This window comes from Corvus moneduloides, chromosome 10 (genome assembly GCF_009650955.1).
Source record: "Corvus moneduloides isolate bCorMon1 chromosome 10, bCorMon1.pri, whole genome shotgun sequence".
NCBI lineage: Eukaryota > Metazoa > Chordata > Aves > Passeriformes > Corvidae > Corvus > Corvus moneduloides.
The window spans coordinates 4,114,472-4,138,085 of NC_045485.1; the positions used below are offsets into that span (position 1 = coordinate 4,114,472).

Genomic DNA, 23,614 nt, shown 5'->3' on the forward strand with positions numbered 1-23,614 from the left:
TCCCGGACTTCCAGCAAAGGAAGAGCTGCTCACAGCTTCAGATGGCAGCCCCGGAGCCAGGCAGAGAAGGGGAATACCCATGGGAGCACACCAGGCCCTGGAACGTGCTGGGGCTGGTGGGCAGCCTCATGGCCCAGCGCTGGCTCACCTGGAAAGAGCTGCCCCAGCTGCTGTGTGGCTGCAGGCTGGACACAGGCCAGGGTAGTTCTGCTCATGGGCAGGAGGTGAGCACACAGGGCACCTCGGGCCCCAGGGCACTGCTCCTGCCCAGCTGAGCTCTGCACAACACCCGGTGCTTCTGTGTTCCTTGGAGGCAGCCGTGCTGCCCCACATTCCTGCCATTCTGCATGAGCCCTGCACCGATCAGCCACTGGAGTTCTGTGTGCGGGGAGAGCAACACCTGCCTGGTGCTGGGCTCTGGAAGCAGCTGGGACCCCGAGGGCACCTGGAAACACCCAAGTGCCAGCGCCAAAGAGAGCAGGGGGAAGAGACGTGTGTGTGACAGCACAGAAACCCCACCAATGCTGGGTTGCAGTGCTGAGAGCAAAGTGCTAAAGGTTCTGTGACCATCAGTGCCCTTCACACCCACCCTCTGGCCCTTGCAGCCCCCAAGGGCCTTTTACACGCACACTCCTCCCAACACAGGTACAGGTGAGAGGCGAGGTCTGAGCTTCACCCACAGGCACAAGATGTATCCTACTCTTACCAGCAGCCCACTCAAAGAAGTGCAGAAGTCACACAGGAAAGTTCAACCAAGGGCCTCTTTAATGGGTTGGTAGAACACAGCATGTGCAGGTCAGTTTGCTCACACAGATGTGTTTTCCTGCATTCTTCAGCCTTCTCCAGGTTTGCCCATTCTGTGCCCTCCCACGATCCCATGAGACAGCAGGGCCAGGCCTTGCCAGAACAGCTGCTTTTAGCAGAATGTAGAGCTCAGGTGTGGCCCCCAGCCACAGAACCAGCACAGCACGGGCTCACGGGGGTTTCTGGGCACAGGACAGGCTCCTCCGGCAGGGCAGAGCTGACTCGGTTACTTGGAAAAGTTCTCGCTGCTGCCACGAGCCCCTGGGTCAGCACAGGCAGCCCTCCCTGTGCCTCAGCATGCTGGGGATTGGCCCGGAGTTCCAGCTTCCAGCCCAGCTGCCCCAGGGCTGCCAAAGCAGAGCCGGGACATCGCCCAGCTCCGACCCAGCAGTGCCCAGGGGGGCTCAGCACAGCGGGTTCTGGGAAAGGCAGTGTGGGGGAAGACCCCGTGCTGTGGTGGGAAGGCTCCCCAGCACCACGTCCCGGGAGCAGCGCTACTCCTCAGCCAGCGGAGGGGGCGTCAGGCGCAGCTGGAAGTTCTCGTTCTGGAAGACGCTGCTGGTGGCCGGGTCCCCGTGGGAAACACTGAGCAGCCCGTGCTTGTCGCCGCCGCCGCCGCGGCCCCCACGCGCCAGCTCCGTCAGGAGAGCCAGCTGCGAGGACATCCCGGTCACCCTGGGAACACTCCTGCCCCGTACAGAGAGCCCCGGGCCACTGCGTCCCTGCTGCAGCGAGAGAAACCTCACCCCAGGTAAAGCCAAGGGCACGGATGGCACGGAGGGACCCTACAGAGCTCCGTGCAGGACACCAGTCCTCAACTGAACAACTCTCCAGGGGCCTTTAGGTTGCTTTAAAGTCACATAATTGAAAAACAAACCCAGAAAGAACTGAAAGTGCCACCAACCACAGCCAAAACAGGCAGGAGGCACAAAGAAAACGCCAGGGACAGAGGGAGCTGCGCTCTCCTTGGGACAGCACGGGCACAGGAGGAGGAGTGTTCGAGTGACTGTGGGAGCTGCAGTGTCTGGAGGGAAGCTTAGTTACAAACCCACAAAGGATCACCCCATGGACACTTGTCAGGCCCAGCCCCAAAGCCAGAGGCATTCCCATGGTTTCCCTGCCAGTGAATTCCCCAGCGTGGCTGCCTTGCAGTGTGCCACAGCCAAGTGCCAGCACTAGAGCAAACCCCAGAGAAAAGCCAGAGCCCCTCTCTGCCAGTGCCAGTGTCTGGCTTGGCAATGTGAAAAACGCCCATCACCCGTTTAAAAGCAGAAGGAAAATGGGGGGTACGTACTCGGGAGGTGCCTCGGTTGAGTCGGCAGAGCTGGTCAAAAGCTTGGATTTGCTGAGGATCCAACACAGACTCTGAACTCATCTGAGAAAGAGTGAGAAAGTTACAGAAACCACACAGAGCAGGGTGTCAGGTTCCTGACAGAAATTAATTCCTGGGCCAGGAGCAGTCGGCCCACAGCCTGCTTGGGAGGCCTTTTTAGCCATCTTTGCCTTGGCATGAAGACACCATGTGCACCCCAGGTTTGGGGGGGAAGAACAATTAATCCTGCGCTTGCCCAAAGGACAGTTACACCCCTGCATCCACAGTGAGTTATCGCTGAGCTCTGTCCCTGATGGCGCAGACTGACGGCACCGGGATACCTCTGAGGAAGGAAAAAACGCACGGGAAAACTCCCTCTCAGCCAGCTGGGAAGAGAAGTAATGGGCCTCCGCGGCCGAGCAGCCTCTCCAGGCTCCTTCCCAGGCGGCAGCAGCAGCTCCCCCAGCCCTTCCCCGTGTCCCGGCCCCGCCCAGCCCGACACGGCGGCACAGGAACAACACTGCGAGGGGACACGGGCTGTGTGTGCCCGCTACCCCAGCCGTGACTGCCAGCGACTGTCACCAGCTACCGGCATCCTATAATGGCATCCCGAGCTCCCTCCTCTTGTCCTCTAGAGGGGTGCTACCCACTGGAAGCCGGCAAATGAGGGGCGGAAACAGGGAGGCAAGGGGCGTCACACAGCGATGGCAGCCACGTCCCCGAGACCGTGGCACTGCCCAGCTGTGGGGTTCGAGGCCAGGTGTCCCCCAGCAGTGAGGGCAAAGAGAGGGCCCAGAGCTGCACCAAGAGCGCTATGGCAGAGAGGGCTGCACACACTCAAACTGCTGTAAACGGCACCATTTACATACCCCAGGGAGAGATGACAAAGCACCACAGATTCTTGTAGGTTTGTTCCATTTATCACACCACAGTGTTTCTATTTTGAATGTTTCTGCTCATACTGCAAAGCAAAAGCATCATCAAGAAACCCCAACAGGAGCCAGGAGAGCAGCCTCCCTCATGAGCAGCAGGCTGGCATCTGTTGTCTCTGGGGATCTATTTTTAAGGGAACGTTCAAATATTTTCTCCAAAACACATTTCCCAGGGGCTACTAACCAAAAATGCTACAGTCCTGCCAGTGGGTACTGACTGAAGCTGCCCTGACTTCGAGCTCTTTGGCAATGGGAGATGCACTGAGCCCCCCACGGGTTTCCTGAAGCCTGGATAGTTCTGAGACCATCCCAAAGCCACGCACGCCTTGCCTTGGATCATCAGCCTAGGAAGAGAGGAATGTCCTTAGTGCAGATCACTTATGCTGGAAACATTTGCCAAACTCTCTCCTTCCCCTCCAGGATACTGTCTGTAGTGTAAATAACTATTTGCTGATTGCCAGTCAGGGAGCCAGATGTCCCCATTCCCTGCACACCCGGCACAGGGAGGGTCAGGGACTCACAGCCAGCAGCTTGTAGCAGTGCTTCCCAGAGACACACAGGTCATCCTCGCTTGGAAAACACAGAAAGCAAGGAAAAACTGCCCTGCACAGTTCCTGTGGCCACAGGCATTCAAGGACGAGGAAAATGCAATATAATTGGCCTCCCCTCTCCTGCTCTCTCCCTACCACGCGTACGTAACTATCAATCAGGCTGTTCCCAGGCTGATGAGCTGAAATATTGCAGGCAATTCTTTCTGTTGTCATGGAAACAACTGCTGTCAGGCCTTTTCCTTTTTCAACCGTGTCACTAAAGGCATGTTTCCCTTCAGGAGCCACGGGAGGCTCCCGGGGTCCAGCAGCAGCACTCGGGTGTCAGTGGAAGGCGCTGGGCTCACCTCACAGCACAGCCTCTGTCTCCAGAGCTGGCCAGCTCCAGGATGGAGCCCTCAGCACCTCCAACCCATTTCCAGCCACATCCCCACATGCCCCGGGAAAGGCCTCAGACGAGACACAGAACCCCAGAGAGTCAGTTCATCTCCTGAGGATCTGGGCCTGGAGGAAGGAAAGAGGCTTTTTTCATTTTCCAGCTCTCCTAGATCCCACCACTAATGCTAATCCCCACTGCACATTTTTCTTGCACATATTCCACCCCTCTGGTAGTCACACACAGCCCTCCCAAGCCTGCAATTATCTTTAATTTAACATCTACAAATTCCATCGTCAGCCAGTGCCTAAGCAAAGCAGATCCCAACAGTTTGAGCAGAGGCACCATCCACAGTCACACCAAGAGACCCATCCCAGAGCTGCCCCTCAGCCATTCCTTCCACACAAGATACTGCTGCATCAGTTGGAGCTTCAGAGCACCCCACTGCCCCAGGGGCTGCTCCCTTAACACAAGGAGATGCAGCCAGAAGTCCCGGGGAAGGTTTTGGGATTCCCAGGAACAAAAGCAACCCCCGCCATGTTCCCATTTACAGAGCTGAGCCCACAGGCAGTGGACACCAAGCCCACCCTTGGCCTTCCTCCCCTGCTTCCCCATGGCTCATCAGCCTTACAAACAAGTACTCAAATTCAGGGCTTTAATGAAAGCCCAGCCAATTAACCTTAAACTAAGTAAATCCACCTCTCTTCTGTCAGATAAGGCCCTGCTGTTCCCAAGGTGCTCCCAGGAACCTGGAACAATCAACCAAAGAGAGAGCAAGGCAGGCTGTGACCCAAAGTCACTAGAATGACACTGACATGACAGAGCTGTTAAGGAATTCGGGGAAACCTCAGGACTCCCCTCTGAGAACAGCAGTGTCCTGCTGCTGCTGCCAAGCTCTGCAGAGCCCCTGCCCAGCGAGGCTCCGGGACAGGCACCGCCCCACCCATGGCTGCATGGGGCCAAACCTGCCCTGGGACAGCCCCAGAGCCTCCAGAACCTCACCTGTGGTAGCACACAGGGGCCAGCAGTGCCTGGCAGCAGGTGAGCCCTGCCTGCTCCCCGTCAGAGGCAGCCAACAGCCCCGGCTGCCCAGGGCAGAGCAGCCTCCCCAGCACAGCCAATCTGTCACACAGCCCTGGCCTCTCACTCCTCAGCAGCACCAGGGGAAAGGCAGATGTCTCTTATTTCCAGCTGAACTTGGCTGAACTTGAGGAGCAAACCTCCCACTCAGGGCCTGGGAGAGCACAGGTCTGTTTGTGCTCTGACAGTCACGGCTGCAGCCACGTGAGACTGCAGTGATGTGGAGAGGAGGGCACGGTCTGTGTTAGACAGGGAAGCACACAAGCACATCCCTGTGCTCCCACACATGCTCTGGGTAGCTGCTCCTGCCTACACCAGGCACTGCTGGGATATTCCCTTGGACTTCCACTGAGGCCTTCAGCCAAAGGAGCAATAACACTGCTCAGGGTTAATTAGACAAACACAGCCCCCACACATCCTCACTGGGCACCACGGCCCAGCAGACAGGGTGTTCATTTCCCATCCAGCAGGCTCCCAGGGAAGCATGGCAGCACATGGATTAAATGTTAAATATGATGCCCAACGGGCCTGTGCTTGGGCTGAGCTCAGCACCTGCACGTTCAGAGGCCTCATGCAGAGAATTCCTGTCGTAGAGATGAGCCAAGAGGCTGCTGAACAGATCCCACAGCGCCAGCCACAGAAGGCTGAGGAGGTGCAGTGTTCTCTCAAGGGCAGGAGTTGGGGAGAGAAAAGGAAGGTAATCACACAATATCCCAAGTTGGAGGGACCCACAAGGATCAGAGTCCAGCTCCTGGCCCTACACAGACACCCCAACAACCCCACCCTGGGCATCCCTGGCAGCGCTGTCCAAACGCTCCTGGAGCTCTGGCAGCCTCGGGGCCGTGCCCATTCCCTGGGCAGCCTGGGCAGTGCCCAGCACCCTCTGGGGAAGAGCCTTTTCCTGATCTCCAGCCTGAGCCTGCCCTGACACAGCTCCAGCTGTTCCCTCAAGTCCTATGTAAAAGACACACAGAAGAGGGAAGAGGTCCTACTTGGTGTAAGGGTTAGTGACTCTCCTGCCAGAGGCTTACTGGTAATGTGACCCCAAACCTTACAGAAAACCCAAGGGAACACCTCTGTTATCCGTCCCCTTCATCTCTCCCTGACCCCTGGGGGCAGCCTGGCACTGCTGTGTACCTGGGAGGTCCAGAACGTGACCAGCCCAGCCCTGGCCCCGGGAGCTCAGCTGCCAGCTGCCCAAACCTGTCGGTTGCCCAAGTCACACACAGACCACAGGGACATTGTTCTCCTTGTGCCATGGCTGCGAGGGGGTCATGGCAACTGCAGCTTCCCCTGATGGGATTTACCAGACATGATGCTCCCCGCTTTCCTGAAAGCACCATCCAGAACAGCCACTGCCCCCTTGGCTACAGCCAGAACCACCAGCACAGCCAAAAATCCCTCTCCTACCCTCCCCCTCCCACCGAGGGACTACAAACAGCCAAAGCCTTGCTTGCCTTTATTTTGCTCCCCTCCTTCAGAGGAACATCAAAGGCAGGAGTCAGGTGCACCCTTAACCTTGGGCCAGTTGGTTATTTCCCAGCTTGGCATCACAGAGGGGAACAGCCATTCCCCCCCAGCAGCAGCAGGAGCCAGCCCAGCCTGAGGAACAGCTCCCCTGGGACATGCCCCTGCTCCCAGGCCCCTCTGTGAAGGCAGAGTGACCTCCTGCCCTTCCCTGGTGCTGTGCTGGATCCCGATGGACACCTCCTGGGCTGTGGGGCACCAGCTCAGCTCACGGGACCAACAGGGACTGCTGCAGTTTATGGGAACATCCACAGGTTGCTGCAGCCCAGCAGCTGCCACTGCATTTCAATGAGTCTGTTCTACACATCCTCCCAGACTGGAATGTTTTATTAAAAGGGAGGAAATTTTCATCAAACTGTAGGAATAGTTTCTTAGAAATTGAGATGTAAAGTCAAGCCGAGATTTCCCACTGCAATTTTGCCATCTTTGCCTTTAACCAGGCCATGACCCTTCCCCAGGTGATCTCGGTCTCACTGCTCCAGGCAGTTTGGAATCAGCTGTCCCTGCTCCCTGTCAGCCTCTCATGGGCCCCAGAGTGCCAGACTTTGGACTGTAGGCAGTGGATGGACTATTCTGCCAGGCTGCAGATTGCTCTGAAGGAAGGCCAGGGGACACAATTACAATTCACTCTGATATTTCTCAAAAAAAACCCACAAAATAACAAACTAACCCACTCCTCCAGTATGAGAAGCCCAAGAAAACAGTCAATTTTGATTTAAAAGCTGCTAAAGGATAATTCTGGTTTTCAAATCAGTCTTTTCCAATTTGTACTGTTTTCAGTTTTAGCTTTGGTGCCAGTCCTCCTCTACCCGCTCACGAGACATCTGCACTCAATATTCTTCTTACTAGATCACTTTTGTTTCCATTACAAGCAATCTTTAACAGATGTTCTGTGTCTCCAGTTCCTTCCTCACATGGATTTCTGTGTACTGCTGAAGTGAAGGAGTCCACCTCCAACGCCAAAGGACTGGATATTTGCTCAGTTAATTTGTGCATGGGAACATTCTCCACAGAGCAGAGAACGCCCACCCTTGTAACTGTATAAAACACTAATTGTCTCTGTGGTGTTACTGCGGGGATCACACCCAAATATTTTCAAAGTTACAAACCCCTTGGAAGTTTTTGTTATTGCTGGAGACAAGTTAATAACTGATGGCCACTGTCACCCTGAAAACAGTAACACTGGTCTGTCTTCTGATGGACAGAGGTGATGTCAAGCTTTAAAGTAAGTTTTGGTGAAAAATCCCATCCTAAACCTTCACCGTGTCCCAGCAGAAAGCACATGGTGCAGAGGGACCTTTAAGGTCACGTGAGGGATGTGGTAGCAGCCCCTCACACGTTGGAGTCGTTCCCGAGGCTCTGGAAGGCTGTCACAGGGAGGGACATTGGAAAGCTGCAGGACAGAGCCCAAAGGTAGAGCCTGACAAACTGGATTAACTATGGATCAAATCCATTGTCCGTCCTGGCGTGACTTGACAGGATTATACTCCTGAATAAAACATATTTGCCATCTGGACAGCTCCAACAACAGCATGCTCAGAACTCCTCAGACACAGAATAACCAGAGCATGGCAGCTCAGGGGCTCATGGCAGGGCTTATGGCCCAGGAGCCAAGGCTCTTCCTCTCTCTGATCCCCAGTGCACAGGCTGGCAGAATAAATTGAAAACATGAGCTAGCTCACTGAAATGAGGCAAATGAGTTTTGGGGATCAGGGACTGATAGCCCTGGAGCCTTTCCCACAGGTATTTGGGCAGTGGCCCAGCTGCTGAGCCCTCACCCCCCACACCTCAGTGAGCTCCAAGCACCACAGCACAAACACAGTTTCGCAAGTGGATTAGAGACCCACCATAAAAACAAGCTCCCATTTCTTTTAACTCTCATTTAGGGTATGCTCTAAGGTAGGGAGGGCAGGACAGATGATCCTCAAGCCCCAGAGGATTACCCCTGGGAAGCCAGCAAGGCTCAGGGGTAACATAGAAAGCACAAACTTTTGGTAGCAGAACCAGAGGAAAGAAAACCCCCTGCGCCCTTCTCTCTGTTCCCCTTGGCTGGGGTAGGGTGTGCCAAGCCCTCATCCTAGTCAGGCTCCACTTAAATCCATGCTGTCACTGATCCCATAATGGGTCAGTGCTGGCCTGTGGTGTCTCTCCAGCTCCCCAGTTTCAGGGAATGGCCCCAGCATCACACAGAGCACAGGGGCAGGGGAAGCGCTGTCTGTTGGGCTGTCATTTCACATACACATCTCAGCCACACTGCACGATTCCAACTGACAGCCTTTGCCTGGGCAGGGCAGAATTAGTGCTGTGAAATGCACTCCAGATGCTCAGTGGCATTTCTCAGTATGACTCTACTCCTAATTCAAGGCTTCCTAAGAAAATAAATACCTCAACTGAAGATCTCTCTATGGAAAAAAAACCCCACAAACCAAAAACCAGAAAAACCCCATATTAGATTTTGCCAAGAGAGGAACTAAGCTTTCAGGGTCTTTAAAGGGGCTGCAGGAAACACCTTCCCACAGATCTCTGAGCAGGAAGGTCCTGGAAGCTCTGGATCTGACTCTCGGGAGGGCAGGGCTGGAAGCACAGTGGTTGTTAGCAGGACCTCCCTCAGGATTTTCCTGCTCACAAACACCAGCTGTGGAGGCCAGACCAGCTTCTCCAACCGAGAGCCCTGGGTCTGGCTGGGGCCAGCAGAGCTAAGAGAGGACACAGAAAGGCCCCATCTCGCCCAGTTTGCATTCCCAGCATTCCCCCAGCACAGAAAGTCTGCCCTGTAACTCAGCCCACGCCGGGTCAGAGGAATCCTTATCTCCCAGGGTTAATTAACGCTGCTAAGCAATGATTGTTCAGCAGACAAACTTCCTGCAGGAGCTGGAGATTCTCCAGCCTATTGCCAAGTCTAAATATGCTCAGCTTTTTAAAGATGTGACTGTGCAACAGTTTGATCACATGCAAGTACAACAGTTAAATATTGTAATTAAATAGGTGAGGAACATCACAGACTTGGAGAGGATCTGGGACACAGGGAGGAGGAGCTGGGGGCCTGAGCAGTGCTCTGCTGAACCCAGGCCAAGCTCTGCTGGGCTGGGCTGTGTGTGTGGAACAGGAAGCCATGGCTTCCCTGCCAGGAGCATGTGACAGCAGCAGGGCAGCATCTCACACTGGAATGGCCTGGGATGGAAGCTTTCCAGCTAGCACTAGATGATCCATGCTGTAACCCTTCTTCCCCATCCAGTCTCTCCACTTCTCCCTGTAGGCCCTGAGTTCCAGCCAGCCCTTCATTTTCATCAGTTAAATAAAGGGAAGCACCTTCTCCTCCTTACCCCAGCCACTGTCGTGGCATGGGGAGCATTTTCCCCTTCTTTCTCTACAGGGTAAGTCAGACTGAAGTCAAAGGAGAGCCACAGGGGCTCCCTGACTGACTGCCCATGAAAAACCCAGGGATAACCCAAGTATAAAGCACTAGAATCAAGTGTCAGGCACTTGAATGCTGAATGCAGTTTTAGTACTTAATTCTGCCTCTAGTTTTTAAGCTACACCGCGGCCTGTCACCCCCATTTACACCCACTCCTTTGGGGCAGGAGTGCAGAGGGTGAGATGTGGGGCTGCTGAACCTTCCCAGCCTTAGGTCCAGTGCCCACATCCCACTGCAGCAGGACAGGACACACACACTGCTCAGCCTAGGTGGATCACAGTCAATTTCCAAGCTCCTGGGAAAGCTTTGGCACTGTCCAAGTCAAACACGGACACAGCCTGACTGCAGAGACTGCATGGTGCTCCACACAGGCCTGTGAGATTCCCTTTTCCCACGTCTCCCCCAAGCAGGAAGCCTCTCCTGTGGGTGCAGCAGCTGGCTAAGGCCCTTAGACAGCTTTGGATGGGGATGGGTTTGGCAGGAATTGAAATCATTTGCTAGAACAAAACCCAAGTACGACTATAAGAACGTACTCCAAGATTGAATTATTTTGGTTCCAGGAGTGAAAACGCAGCTCTGTGCGCATCTGTACGGTGACAAATGCACAGAGCACCCCGAGGCAGCTGGGGACAAACCCTCACCCAGGGGCTGCTGGAACGTGGAGCAGCAGAGCTCAGCTGCCCCGTGCAACATCCCTAAAGACAACCCAACAAACCACCTGCCACAGGGGCTTACCCTCCACAGCACCAGCCCAGGGAAAAGACAGCTCCATGCATATTTGAGGCTGTACTTCAGTTTGAATTAGGGATGATGAAACTTTCAGTGCACAAATACTGACAATAAATACAAGTTAATTCTCTGTTCTTTCACCCAAATCCAGCTGCATCAATTTTGGTTATACTCAAGCTTCTTAAAGCATTGTACAAGCACTTAGTGAGTCAAATCAATCCCAGACCTTTTATCCAGAGCCAGATTATCTGCTAGGAAGGTGGAACAGAGGCTCCACAATCCAGCCACAAGGAATGTGTCAGCTTTCAATCTAAGTTTTATGTGAAACACACCTAAGAATAATTTGTCAGGAATTGTCCACACAATCAGCTACAAGCATCCAGCTGCCCCTCACACCAGCTCCTAGACCTTCTGGATGAACAAATTTCCACGACTTCCAGAGTTGTACCCCCACCAAAACAAACGGGCATTCAGAAAAGTGACCAATTAGCTGCTGAGAGTGTTTGACAGGTACTGATCAGGGGCTTGTCTGGAAGCACAGACAGACAAAGAACAAAGTGATGATGAAGTTTACCTGAAGAGAAACCACCTCACAAGCCTTACCTGTGCCAGGGATGCTGCAGTCCCTTTTTTCAGCTCTGAAAAGTTCTCACTCAGCTTCCCTCCCTTGTTGCTTGAGTTGCATTTGTAGCACATCCACCTCATGATGCCCTTGGTGACCATCCCACACTCCTTACTCAGCAGGCACAGCGAGTGGTACAAGTGGCCACAGCTGGGAAGAGAGGGAGTCAGTGCTGGGAAGCAGGGCAGCACCTCCCTCCTGAGCTCTGCACGGTGCAGGGGAAGGGGCTGGCCAGGGGGAAAAGGCTGGATCTGGGAGTACAGATCACCCTCCTGATTTCCAGGCTCACAGAATCAACACTGGAAGCCCATTTGCTGATACAGCTACAGACCATAACGTCAAGGTAACAGTGATTTCACCTTCTTTTACAGACACCTGGGCACAGACAGGACATGGGAGATGCCAGGGCTGTGGCAGATCCAAGATGTACAAACACACAAATCAGCCCAGGGTGCTGCAGTGCCCAAAGCACACTGCTGGGAGAGGGGACAGAAAACTGACAGCCAGCTCCTGGAACCGGGAGCCAATTCCTCCTGCCAGGCAGAGCTGGCTGCATGCAAAGCAGGCTCTGGATGGGTGTGATTAGCCAGCCCTCTCACCCTGCCAGGCAGCAGGGAGATGTGCTCCCAGGAATACAGAGCGTTACTCAGGTGAGCCAATCAGTAGATTTGTTTCCCCTTTTAAACTATCAACATGATCACAGCTGCAATCCCACCCCTTAACTTTACCTGAAAACAATGATTTCATCAGCAGTTTCTTGCCTCCTTTTGTACTGCTGGAGACAGATGCAGCAGTAATCCTGCTTTGGGGTAAGGCCTCTGGTGACAGAGGCTCTCAGGTTACACAGGGACCAGTGGAGATCGTGGTTTAAAAGGCTCGTGGTTGTCTCTAGAAGGGTCTGTGTGGAAGACAACACACAGAGTAGGTCAGTCTGTCACCTCCAGACTGCAGGAACTCCCTGCCGACCAGTTCTTCACAACAAGCAGCTTAGCAGCTCACTAAGAGCAGAAACAACCCAATAAAATCACTTCTCCTCCTATGCTTTCTATCCACTGACCTCAAAACACTTATCCTTTCATCACATGTTAATGGAGCAATTCCTCTGCACTCTCAAATAGACAAGTCCTGTATTGACTTTTGCCCAAGAGCATTAAGAGAGGCATGGCAGGCCCATTTTCTCATCTTCCACACTAAACCTTCTTTTTCTCTCTCCTACCTGGCAAGCTACTGCTTACATCCCCATTTTAGGAGAAATGTGCTAATAAAAATCAAAGCTCAAATGCACTATGGCAATTAAAGTCTTAAAAAAACCCCTGAACTGCTCATCTGCTTGTCCTTCCCGAGGGATGCCCATTTTCAAAGAGCCCAAAGAACCACCCCGGGTTTCCAGCATCGGGTTTCTCCCAGGCACAGGGGCTCTGCTCCCTGCTCCATCTGTGCTCCACAGCAGCAGCTGCAAAAGGCTGCACCAGAGGGTCCCATCTGGGCACACAGCCTGTCCCTGAGCTGCCGGGCAGGGACAGGGGGCAAGAGCTGCCCACACCTCCTGCAAGAACCCAAACACAGATAAAGGCTCCTGGTGTGCAGCCTCCACAGCAAAGCTATTTCCCACTGTGTTTCTGCACTGGCTGCTGGTGCCCGGGGGCCTGCCCTGAGCAGCAGCTGGGATGGCACTGCCACATGAGCGGGGAGAGGGACCTGGAGGAGCACTGTGCATCCTGTTTAGGGGAAAAGGAGTTTCAGAAAATTGCTGAAGTGTGGAGACTGCCTGGGATTTGGGACTGGACTGAGAAAAGCAGGACTGAGATTAAGAGGAAATCACATCAGGTCACAGAGAAGTGCAGCATTACCACTGGGAAGTGTAAGAACAGCCTAGCTTAAAAACCTGTTATTTAAAACTGCATATAAAGACAAAACATATCAGCTTTGTGCCTTCGAGTCCCTAACTGCAGGATGAGCTGGAGAAAAAGCAGATGTTTATCCTTCTGGCACATTTAACACAGAACTGAGCTGCAGAGGTGGTCACCATGTACCTGTCAGTCCCTTCACTTGCAATCTGTGAGCAAACAAACTCCCTCACCACCCCCCAATCACACAGAAATCACTCACATGTCCATTGACTTTGCCCTGCAGACAGAAATGACAAATGAGAGAGAGAGCAATAGGCCAGGCAGCTAAAATAATGCTGCAGTGGGCAGAACAGAAACACAGGCAACTTACTTGTTCATAGTTGAAAGTGTCCAGCATTCCCAGGACAAGCCCTTGAATTTCTCCAAGTTTCCCTTTTCCATAAACTGGATCCTGTATGAAGAAATGCAAAGCTGCAGATGAATCACAGGATACGACCATTCTGATTCTTTTTAGGTCTTTTCTTTCCTCTGGATTGGAACTGCAAACAGAAGCTACAACTGCAGAGTTAACTATGCTGCACATGCACAGGGACAGCAGAACAATCCCATGTACTGATGGGAAAATCAGTAATTAGCAAAACACAGTAGATGACAACACCAATATAAATTAGTGTGCCTGGCTCAAAATTGGAAACTCCATTCAGGAGCTGCAGGAGCTGACTGGAGAGTGCACTGAGGAATACTGAAGGGAACAGCGTGGCCAGCCAGCTCCCAGCCCTGCGCTCTTGCCCAGCCAGGGGTGCCTCACCCCCAGGCTCATCCCACACCCCTCAGCTGCAGGCTGGAAGAGCACACCTGGTCACTGGTGAGCCTACATCCCAGCTGGCAGAGGGAACAGGGCCCTGGGGCTCTCCCGGTGCTGCAGGGCTGATTTCCACGTGCCCTGAGCAGCTTTATTGCCATGTCCCAGCAGCACAAGCACAGGGCTGTGGTACAGGTCATCAGCCTGTGCATCTCCCCCTTCCTCCAGCTTGTTCCAGCCCAAACATCCCTGCACACCCACCCTGGCACCCCCTGAAGCATCACTCTGTGCAGGAAGCTGTCTGGTGGGATGGGCAGGACATTGCCAAAATGTCCTGATGCATGATGTGGAAAGGAAACTAACCCAGAGAGTAGAAAAATGGTGGGGACACAACGGAAACAGGAACAGGAGTGGGATAAACAAGCTCTAGATAAGATGAATGAGAGAAGGAGTAGGAGCAAGGCTGATTCCATGCTGGGACTGGGCAAGGAGAATTGAGAGTGGAAAAGCCAACTGACAAAGACAACTGAAGCAGCATGGAAGCTACACTGCAAGACACCCTGAGGGATCACCAAAGCTACAGAAAGCAAGTCAAGGAACTCTTGAACAACAGCCCTCATGGGCAACGTGACAGGCAGAAACACCAACGTTCAAACCTGAATGAAAGCAGCCCTGAGTTACAGCACTGAGTCAAAACCAGCTGTGGATCTGGAGCACGCTGGACGAAGCACAAAGAGCTGAATGTGCTGCACAGGCTCCTTTTCTGCTGGGTGAACAGCACAGCCTGAACACTCCGAGGCTCCCTTCTGCCTGCACCATTTAGCAGCACAGCACAGGAAGTGCAGTGCACTGAGTCACTGCAGGGATTAGGGATGCAATGGAATTCCACAGCAGGAATGTGATCCAGAGCACAGAGCAGTCAGGCAGGCAGCCAGCAGCTCCTCTTCTAAAGCCCTCAAGTACATGGCCAACAGGTCACTCACAAACTGTCCAGATCCCACCATTTCCATACAGCACCTCAAACTTCCTAAGCTGCAAGTGGACACTTTCAAAGCCACAGGCTTGCTGTCTGGACACACAGCAGAGGAAGAGGAGATGTGAAGAAGAGAGAAGAATAAAGATCCACCTGCACCTTCGCAGAGGGACAACACAAGTCTGAGGGCTTTCAGTTGCTGTCTTTTCCTCAAGTCATGCTTGATGAGCTCTAAAAACAAGCAAATGGACTTTCTTCTCTACAGGGGAGGCCCATGGCCAGGCAAAGCCTCACCCCGAGCCTGGCAGCTCAGTGCCAGCAGTGAGTCCATGGCCATTCCCTGCCAGAGCCACCCGATGGGATGGGCTGGAGCTGCCTGCCTGCCTTCAGCATCACACCCACAGCCCCCAGGTCACTCCTCCAGACACTTACAATGCTTCCAAACCACAGCTTCAGACCCCACAGAATTTCCAGTCACAAAAGCCTCAAGGGATCAATTACTTTTATGGAGGAATATCTTTCATTAATTCCACCTTAGAAAATTGGTTTTGGGTTGGAGTTCAGGCATGCTGCAGACTTGGATGTGCCATCCTGTGCAGTGGAACAGGCACTGCACCAACCAGGAACGAGCCCAGCAGCTGCTCCCAGGCTGGTGCTGCCCTGGGAACGTGGCATGGGCACAAGGAGCCAGAGCCAAACTGGCTGCCCAGGGCTGCCACCAGCAAACAGATGGGGAAGAGCTGGCAGGGATCCACACACAGCCCAGAGGTGCTCGTGCAGCCCTTTCAGCCAGCTCTGTCTCTTCCATTTCCCATTTCTTCCTGGGTCCAGGAAATAGCACTTGCTTTGCTACCAGTGCTAATAGATGCACTCTGCAAACACATTCACTTCAGCTTCTCCCCTCTGCAAGGGGCCAGAGCAACCACTGCACACACAACTAATCCCAGTGCTGATCCCCCGGACTAGGAAGAAAAACAGCCAAAGCCCTGTGCAGGAATGGAAAAAATACAAGGAGAGGCTTTCTGGATCTTTCTGCTTCCACTCTGGAACAGTTTTTAGAGAATCCTTCCTTCCCCTCTTTGGGGTCCCTACAGGTAGCTTTTGCATTTCTGGCTTCTCCAGTTCTCCATTTTGAAGGAGGCATCATCTGCATCTGTTTACAAAGCATTCATGAAGGATTACAGCTTTGTAAGGGAATTAACACTCAGCCTCAGCCCTCTTCAGAGAGCACTCACATCCTTAATAACATGGCATTTTTCTTAATGCTCAAGAGGATTCCTCTGGTATCTCTCCTAATGTGGTTAGTTCAGACTTCCCAGTTAATAACTAACTCCCCAACACTACAAAGGATGAGCAGGAGCAGATCTATCAATTGTTATTTCACATGACTTCGGTTAGATAATGTTGAGCCCAAGAGCTGGGAAAGGCAGGTGCCAGGAGCCTGCCTGTTCTCTGGGAAAGCTGCAGGTCTGGCCCCAGCCCTCGCAAGGTGCCCTTTGGCCAAGCACTTTGGTTGCAAACTTAGCATTTGCATAAAGTATAATCTGTAAGTAGTTAAGCCCAGAAGAGGAAGAAAAACAGCCTGCTAAAATTGGAATACTCTAATTCCTTTTCAGAAAAGGCAAGATAATCTACCTCAGTTTACTGATGTTATTCACCTTCCAACAAATCCCCAGTGAATTCCTGGGCAGCTGTGCCACCTCCCAGCCTATCTATGCTCTACCACCAAGCCTTGAGCTCTGCTGGAACAGCATTTAAGGGCCCTGTCAGACAAGCACCACTTCTAATTCTGCATTTGACCAAAATATTTGGAGGGCTTGGGAAAGGCTGTATGCACTCCAGGGCCCAGAAAGGCTGGTTTCAATAATTCCTTGTGGTCACAGTAAAGGTGGCACATCAGCAGCACATCTAAGTGCCCTGCAGAGCACTCAGAGCCAGGACAGAAGGGCTTGCCACCGGGGTTTGGAATTTTACACGGCTTCAAAGAGCAACTACACAGCTCTGCAAAAGGAACACCCAGCCAGGGCTAACAACACAGGGCTCTTCCTGTCTGGGAAAGCACCACCTGTGCCTGCCATGTTGTGATTCTTCCCTGCAGGGCACTTGGATGGCATTCCCCAGTAACCCAATGAAGCAGACGACTGGGAGGCAAAAAATCCTGTGCTCTCTGCTGCCTAGCTCCAAGGGAGTTCTCACCCTGATCCCCAGCAGGGCCAGGGTTCAGAATCCCTGAACATTTGAGCTGGGCACTCATGACAAGGTCACAGAGTAAGACCTGCTCATCACCATCCCAACACCAGCTTCCAGATGGATTCAAGGCATTGCTCTCTCAAGGGCCAAGCTGTGCATTCAAATAAACTCCACAGAAACCTCCCACAGGCACCCTCTGCAAGCCCTGGAGCAAGAGTTTGACAAAACACAGCCACAAACCCAAAGGCAACAGTGAGCTGGAGCAGTGCAGTGCCAGGAACCCAGGAATAAGGGTTGGGGTGAAGGCAGAGTGAATGGAAATGTGGGGTTAAGGACAAGAGCACAGGGTTCAATGAAGGGTCTGTCCTGTAACAAAGGACACTGTCTCCAGAGGGGGGAACAGGCACTGAAGGCAGCCCACTGGGCAGACCCAGCACAGACAAGCTCTCAGGAGAAGAGCCCATCTCCTAACGAGGAGGATAAGAAGTTGGGAGAGGCTTAAGTAAGCTTCAGAGGTGAAAATCCACCTTTAAACAGCCAGCAATTTCTGAAGGACGCAGCTGAGCTGTTGGCACCAGTCAGAGGATCCCCAGGATGCATCGAGAGGCTCACACCCTCCCTGCTGCCCACCAACAATCCAGGTCACAGCACTCCCACACACCTCAGGGCTTGCAAATGCATGGGTGTGAGTGAAATCTATAGAAGAGTAGGTGTTAAGAGGCAAAGTCAACTTAGAGATCCTGTAAACCAACACCACCTCTCCTTCCATAGGATCTTCTCTTGATCTTTATGACGTTATTTTCCCTACACCTGTTTTTGAGCTACAAGGTACCAATTACTGCCCCATTTTATTAACTTCTGATACTAATGCTGTTTACCTGGAATTCAGTCCTTTTCTCTGCACTTTAAGAAGTCATCATTTTTTGCTCTAGTTGTTCAAAAAATCTGCCTTACCAAGTCTCTCTTTAGTCAGACTGAATTTGTCAGGCTGACCAGGGAGGTGGAATGAGCAGGAGCAGGTCCCCCCTGCCTCCAAACCCAGCGACCAGAGCTCCACATGCTGCTCTCAGTGATGCCTGACCCATTTCTGTCCTCAGTAAAGCACTCCACCTGATGTAGCATCCCCTCAGCCTCCCCAGCAGAGCCATCACACCATCCACTTCCCTCTACAACAGACAAAGACATTTCACTCCCCTGCTGCCTCCAGGACATCAGTGCCAGCCCCTGGAACAAGGATTTTCTATTGCTGCTAAAGAGTCCACCAGAAGAGAAATAGAATGAAATATGTGAAGATTGCCATCAACAAAGTGTCCCTTCATCCCAAAGGAGAACAGCATCTTCCTCCACACTGTCACACCTGCCAGCTGTGTTATCTGCACAGTGGTCACTGCTTTGACTCCCACCCCATCCTGGCAGTTCTCAGCACAACCCAGGGAAGCCTCCCTTCCCTGGCAGCCTTCCACTCACTCACAGCTTCTCCATCGTTTCCTGCCTACATTAAACATCAAACAAAGCCCAACAGGAAATTATACCAAAACCTCAGCTAAAAGTAGACTAAATAAGTTACTGAAGAGCCATGAGGTTTGCTTGACACTTCCTATCTTTGATAAAACCACAGTTCATTTGAACATGCTTTTTATCCACTCTCTTACATCGTGCTTTGCTATCTTATGAGTTTGTTCAAAATCCAGGACTGTGCATATTATTAAGATCAAACCAAGAGGTTGCTAGAGGTGTGTGTTCACCCTGTAGTGCCTGTAAGCCCTTTTCCTCTCTCACCTGGAACAGAAACCCTCAACAGTGTTTCAACACTCAACCCTTCAATTGTTCCACTCCACAACACAGACAATTCTTCTAATTCCTTTTCTGCATTTCTCAAGGTTTGTTATCAAATTCCAACATCAGCTTTCATCTGTTTTGCAAATTAACAAATTATAGTCGCTTGTGATCTCTCAACCCAAAGCTCTGCTTAAAATCAGCTCTTCTGCAAGTTTGCTACTCACTAACTGCATCTCTAAAATAATATTGCACCATCAATAACATTTTGGACCCAATCATGATCTTTCTGCAAAAGCCTACACACTTTGCTGTAGTGTCTTCACAACAGCCCATCCCAGAGGGCTTCAACAAATTTAGTGCCAAGTTTTGGGAAATTCATTGTGGCTTTGCCCCTAAACCTGCCAAGTTTCAGTTCCAAGTAGTTGCAACCTTTGAGATAGTATTTTATGTGGTTTGCAGGAATTACTTCGATTACCTTCTCACAGATCTGTGTGCTCCCACACGTCTCCCCAGATAATTCTATCAGCTTTTACACCTTATGTCTCACCAACAGAACTTTTACTGAAACACTGAACAGACAATTAGCTGATCTGATTTCTAATGACCTGGGAATACATTTTCCCAATAACCAGTGGCACAGCTTGGTGAAACCTTCTCTTCAGGAACTCACCTGGAGAATTCTCTGCAGGATTGAAGGAAGAGCAATAAATGCAGCCATGTTGTTCAGCACTTGCATTGTCAAACTCTTCAAAGCTGGAATGTCAAACACAACAGCCACAGTAGTTCATTAGGATTCCAGGAGTAAAGAGAGATCAGTCTTACAGATAAAGAGTGTTTTATTTCAGGTCATGTTTTCTGGTTTGAAAATAGCTTTTACGTTTCTTCTCCCGCACATACTACACTAAGCACACAGCTTTTTTGCAGCAAAAGGGTGTTTACAAGGTTTTGATCCCACAATACCTCTGCATTCCTTTCCACACCCCCTACAGTAAACACCCACACTTTGACTTACTTGGTACCACCCCCATCCACTTTCCTATCACTACCAAACCCAGTTTGGATCCTTGTCTGTGTTATTGCCCACAGACTCTAAAACTTCCCAGTGTTGACCTTTGCACAAAACTTGTTCCTAGATCCTTAGCACAGGTCTGGGATGGAGCAAAAGACATTAGTCAGAGAATCCCAGAGTAGTTTGGGTCGGAAGGGACCTTAAAGCTCATCCAGTCCATGGGCAGGGACACCGTTCACTATCCCAGGGTGCTCCAAGCCCCGTCCAGCCTGGCCTTGGACACTTCCAGGGATCCAGGGGCAGCCACAGCTGCTCTGGGCACCCTGTGCCAGGGCCTCAGCACCCCCACAGGGAAGAATTTCTTCCCAGCATCCCATCTAACCCAACTCTCCCAGCCTTTCCTCCCAGCAGAGCTGCTCCATCCTCTGATCACCTTGGTACCTCCTCCAGGCTCTCTCCAGCAGCTCCACGTCCTTCCTGTGCTGGGGACTGCCAAGACCAAAGCATCTAAGCCCCTTTTTAACTACTCTTATCTCTCCCACAAAGGGAGGCTGCTGTTTGAGGTGTGCTGCTGACTCAGAAGTGGAGTAGAGAATTTAGCTGGTGTACTCAAGTCCTACTGATTTTATATATGGCAGACAGGTGCAGGCAGAGGTGCACAGAAGGGCTGGGCATGCACAGTGTCAGTGTACTACATCAGGAGTTCCCCAAGTGCTCACTGCAACCTACAAAGCCTTTGTACACACTGTGCACCTTGGCTCTTTCAGAGACCATCCTCAGTGCAACCAACTTATTAGCACAGCCTGTGGTAGGCTTTCAAAACAAAGTAAATGAAAAAAACCTTATCTACCTGACAGCTGCAGCCTACCAAACACCCAGCCTGAGCTCCCTGCAGGTCAGGGAGCAGGATATTTAGGAATGGAGTCACAAAACTGCTTTTCTTCTATTCATTCATCAGAGGAGAGAGACAGCACACAACTTTTGATATTTTTTTATATCTGGGGCCACAAATGCCAAAGTACTCACATTCAGAGTATGGACACTGCGACGAACCAGAGGATTTCTGTGGGGACATCATGGCCTCCAGCAGGGGAAACCACAGGGCCTGGAATCATTGAAGGTGAGGAAAGAACCAGTAAGAACAGGGCAGTGCTAAAAATGAGCTGTGAACAACGTGAGAAGCCACTGGCCAAGACTCACTTCCACATTCTGAGAACAGAACTGCATTTCTGATGACTGCAGTGGGACAGAGCTGAAACATGGCAAAGTAACCTCAGAGCAAAGCACTGCACTGCAATTGTCACAACAACCTGTGCTTGCTTCCTTCAGTCCCCAACTGCTTCTCCATGTGAGAGGCAAACTCTCCAGGGCAGAGACAGCTCACAGAGTGGGTAGCACAGGAAATGGATCCCAAATGGGAAAAGACATCTAAATTCTCTCCCTATCCGTTGTACAGTGACACCATTGCAGGGATGAAATGGAGCAGGTCACCTCTCACACTGGGCAGTGCTCGTGAAGAAATTACAGAGTTCTTGGCTTTCAGCCATGCCACCTCCTCAGACATGGGAACAACATTCTCTGCTCTGAGTTCAGAAATTACACAAATTATGCAGAATCATAGGACTAAAGATGCCTTTGTGTCACTGGTATGGGCAAAATGGAAATGCAAGATGGGCAAAGCCAGCTCTCTCTGCAAGAGCTCAAGGCAGCTGCATGGCCTCCCCCCCAGAGCCCAGGCTGACACTCAGTTCAGGGGCTGTGAACAGGCTCTGTAGCCACAGTGACAGCAGCAGCAGCTTGGTGCCACCAGGAAGCTGGCTCAGAGCTCACAGTGCCTCTGCAGTGTCTGACTGACAATTGTGCCCAACTTCCATCTGAGGCTGGAAAGGGGGAAAGGCTGTGGTCTCATCCCTTCCCCCCTCGGACCTAAACTTTGCTTTGTGCTTCAGCCTCGTGAGCGAGGATTTCTCTCTTATGGGTCCAAAGCCTGAAGCACCACAAGAAGAACACAAGGAGAGGCACATGGCAACTGCCTGGACATACCAGCATCCAGGGGAGGGGGAGAGCAAGACCCACGTGAGGCAAAGCTTCAGGAGACACAGAGGCCTGGGCTGATTTTAGTGACGTATTTTTGATGACCTTACCTCTCGCTGTTGCTGGTCTAAACTGTGTGAATTCCTCTGGCAAAGAGCAATTGTTTTCATTAAAGTATCTTTAATATTTTCTAGCAAGGAAGGTTCAGCTGAGCCTAAGTGTCAGGGGGGAAAAAGCAAATTACAATTATAAAAACTATTAGACAAGTTAACTCCCATTAGATAAGTTAACTATCAATCCTTCTGCAAAATAAAACCATGCTGTTCATCTAAAGTCTGCTTACAACTACATTATAAAGACAAGTCCTGGTTTTTGGCACTTTTCCTGAATAGCACAATAAATTGGGCAAATAAAACATTTCACTTAATCCAATAAGGAAGATCTTAGCTGTGGTTTAGGATACAATTAAGTAATGACTATGGGCACTGCATTTAATTAGGTGCCAATGAATCCTTGGGCTAGTGAACAGCACATCTGTGCATATGCTCATTTTCTGGGGGCAGAACATTCTTACTTATCTGAGAAATTTGCTTTCAAAAAAGCTACTCCCAGCTGTCTCCCATCACTATTCCCATGTAATGCCAGCTGAAGCTCAGTGATGAGTTTGAATGGATTCTGACACGGGAAATGTGTTTGGTAAGGCAGTGAGAGGACCAGTCCCAACAGGAAAAGCCCAACAGGGCAGCTGACCACACACACAAACCATCCCTCACAGTGCTCCAGGTCTCTACTGAGATCAGAACACGAGAGGGAGGGAGTGTCATCCAAATAACTACCACAGCCATGTAAATATGAACAGTGTCACTGCAATGCCTAGAAACCTGCAACAATCTCATTATACCAGGTGTCAGACAGAAGCACTTCACATTTTTGTGTTTATCTGTCTGTTTTTAATAGAAAATGGAATTTAACTTGATAACTCTTACTTTCATCATCTTGAGTAAGCATCAGCAACTTGCTCTGCAATCGCTGAAACAAAGAGAGGACACAGAACAGTCAACTAGGGAGTTTACTCCCAAGAATCCTGATAGAAATATTTGTCAAAGGTGTGGTTGCACAGGCTCACCCCCATTTTCCTCCCCAGCACAACTAACATGGCATAAACAGCTTTCCAAATATGGAAGGGAAAGCAGGAGCTGAAAGATGATTTTTGGCTATGAAAAACAAATTTCAGCATATATTATCTACTAAATGGCTGAAGACTTCTCAGAAAAATGTACTGATGTTCTGAGTCTGCAGACACCTCCATTTATTAGTATTTGACAGAAGGCAAATGCTTCCCTGGACTCTAGTGGGAAACAAATTGAGGAACAAGGACAACATCCAACCTGAGCACAGGCCACCATACTGATGGCATGGCATGGCAACAATGCCACATTCAGGAGCTGGGAGTACTGTACCTCAAGCATAACCAAAAAGGCACCATGGATATCTCCCTTCTTCTCCAGTAAATAGGAAGAAGCCTCATGGAGCTGATGTTTTTGGGTTATCTGAGTTGAAAGGAAAAAAAAGGTAAACGTCTGTCTGAAGAAAGCTGCCAGTGTTTGTTTATCCACGAGACAATGCCGAGCA

The 23,614-nt window shown here is 51.3% G+C and overlaps 1 protein-coding gene across 1 annotated transcript in view; it reads right to left on the minus strand.

Moving 5' to 3' along the window:
- Positions 1–746: 746 nt before the first annotated feature.
- VPS8 (VPS8 subunit of CORVET complex) overlaps positions 747–23,614 on the minus strand; it is a 75,090-nt gene continuing 52,222 nt past the window's right edge. The window contains 10 exon segments of the mRNA XM_032119436.1: positions 747–1,457; positions 2,099–2,179; positions 11,327–11,495; positions 12,074–12,243; positions 13,566–13,646; positions 19,610–19,692; positions 20,975–21,053; positions 22,093–22,196; positions 22,969–23,011; positions 23,443–23,532. Of these exon segments, the coding sequence (XP_031975327.1) occupies positions 1,299–1,457; positions 2,099–2,179; positions 11,327–11,495; positions 12,074–12,243; positions 13,566–13,646; positions 19,610–19,692; positions 20,975–21,053; positions 22,093–22,196; positions 22,969–23,011; positions 23,443–23,532 (1,059 nt within the window). The 3' untranslated portion in view covers positions 747–1,298.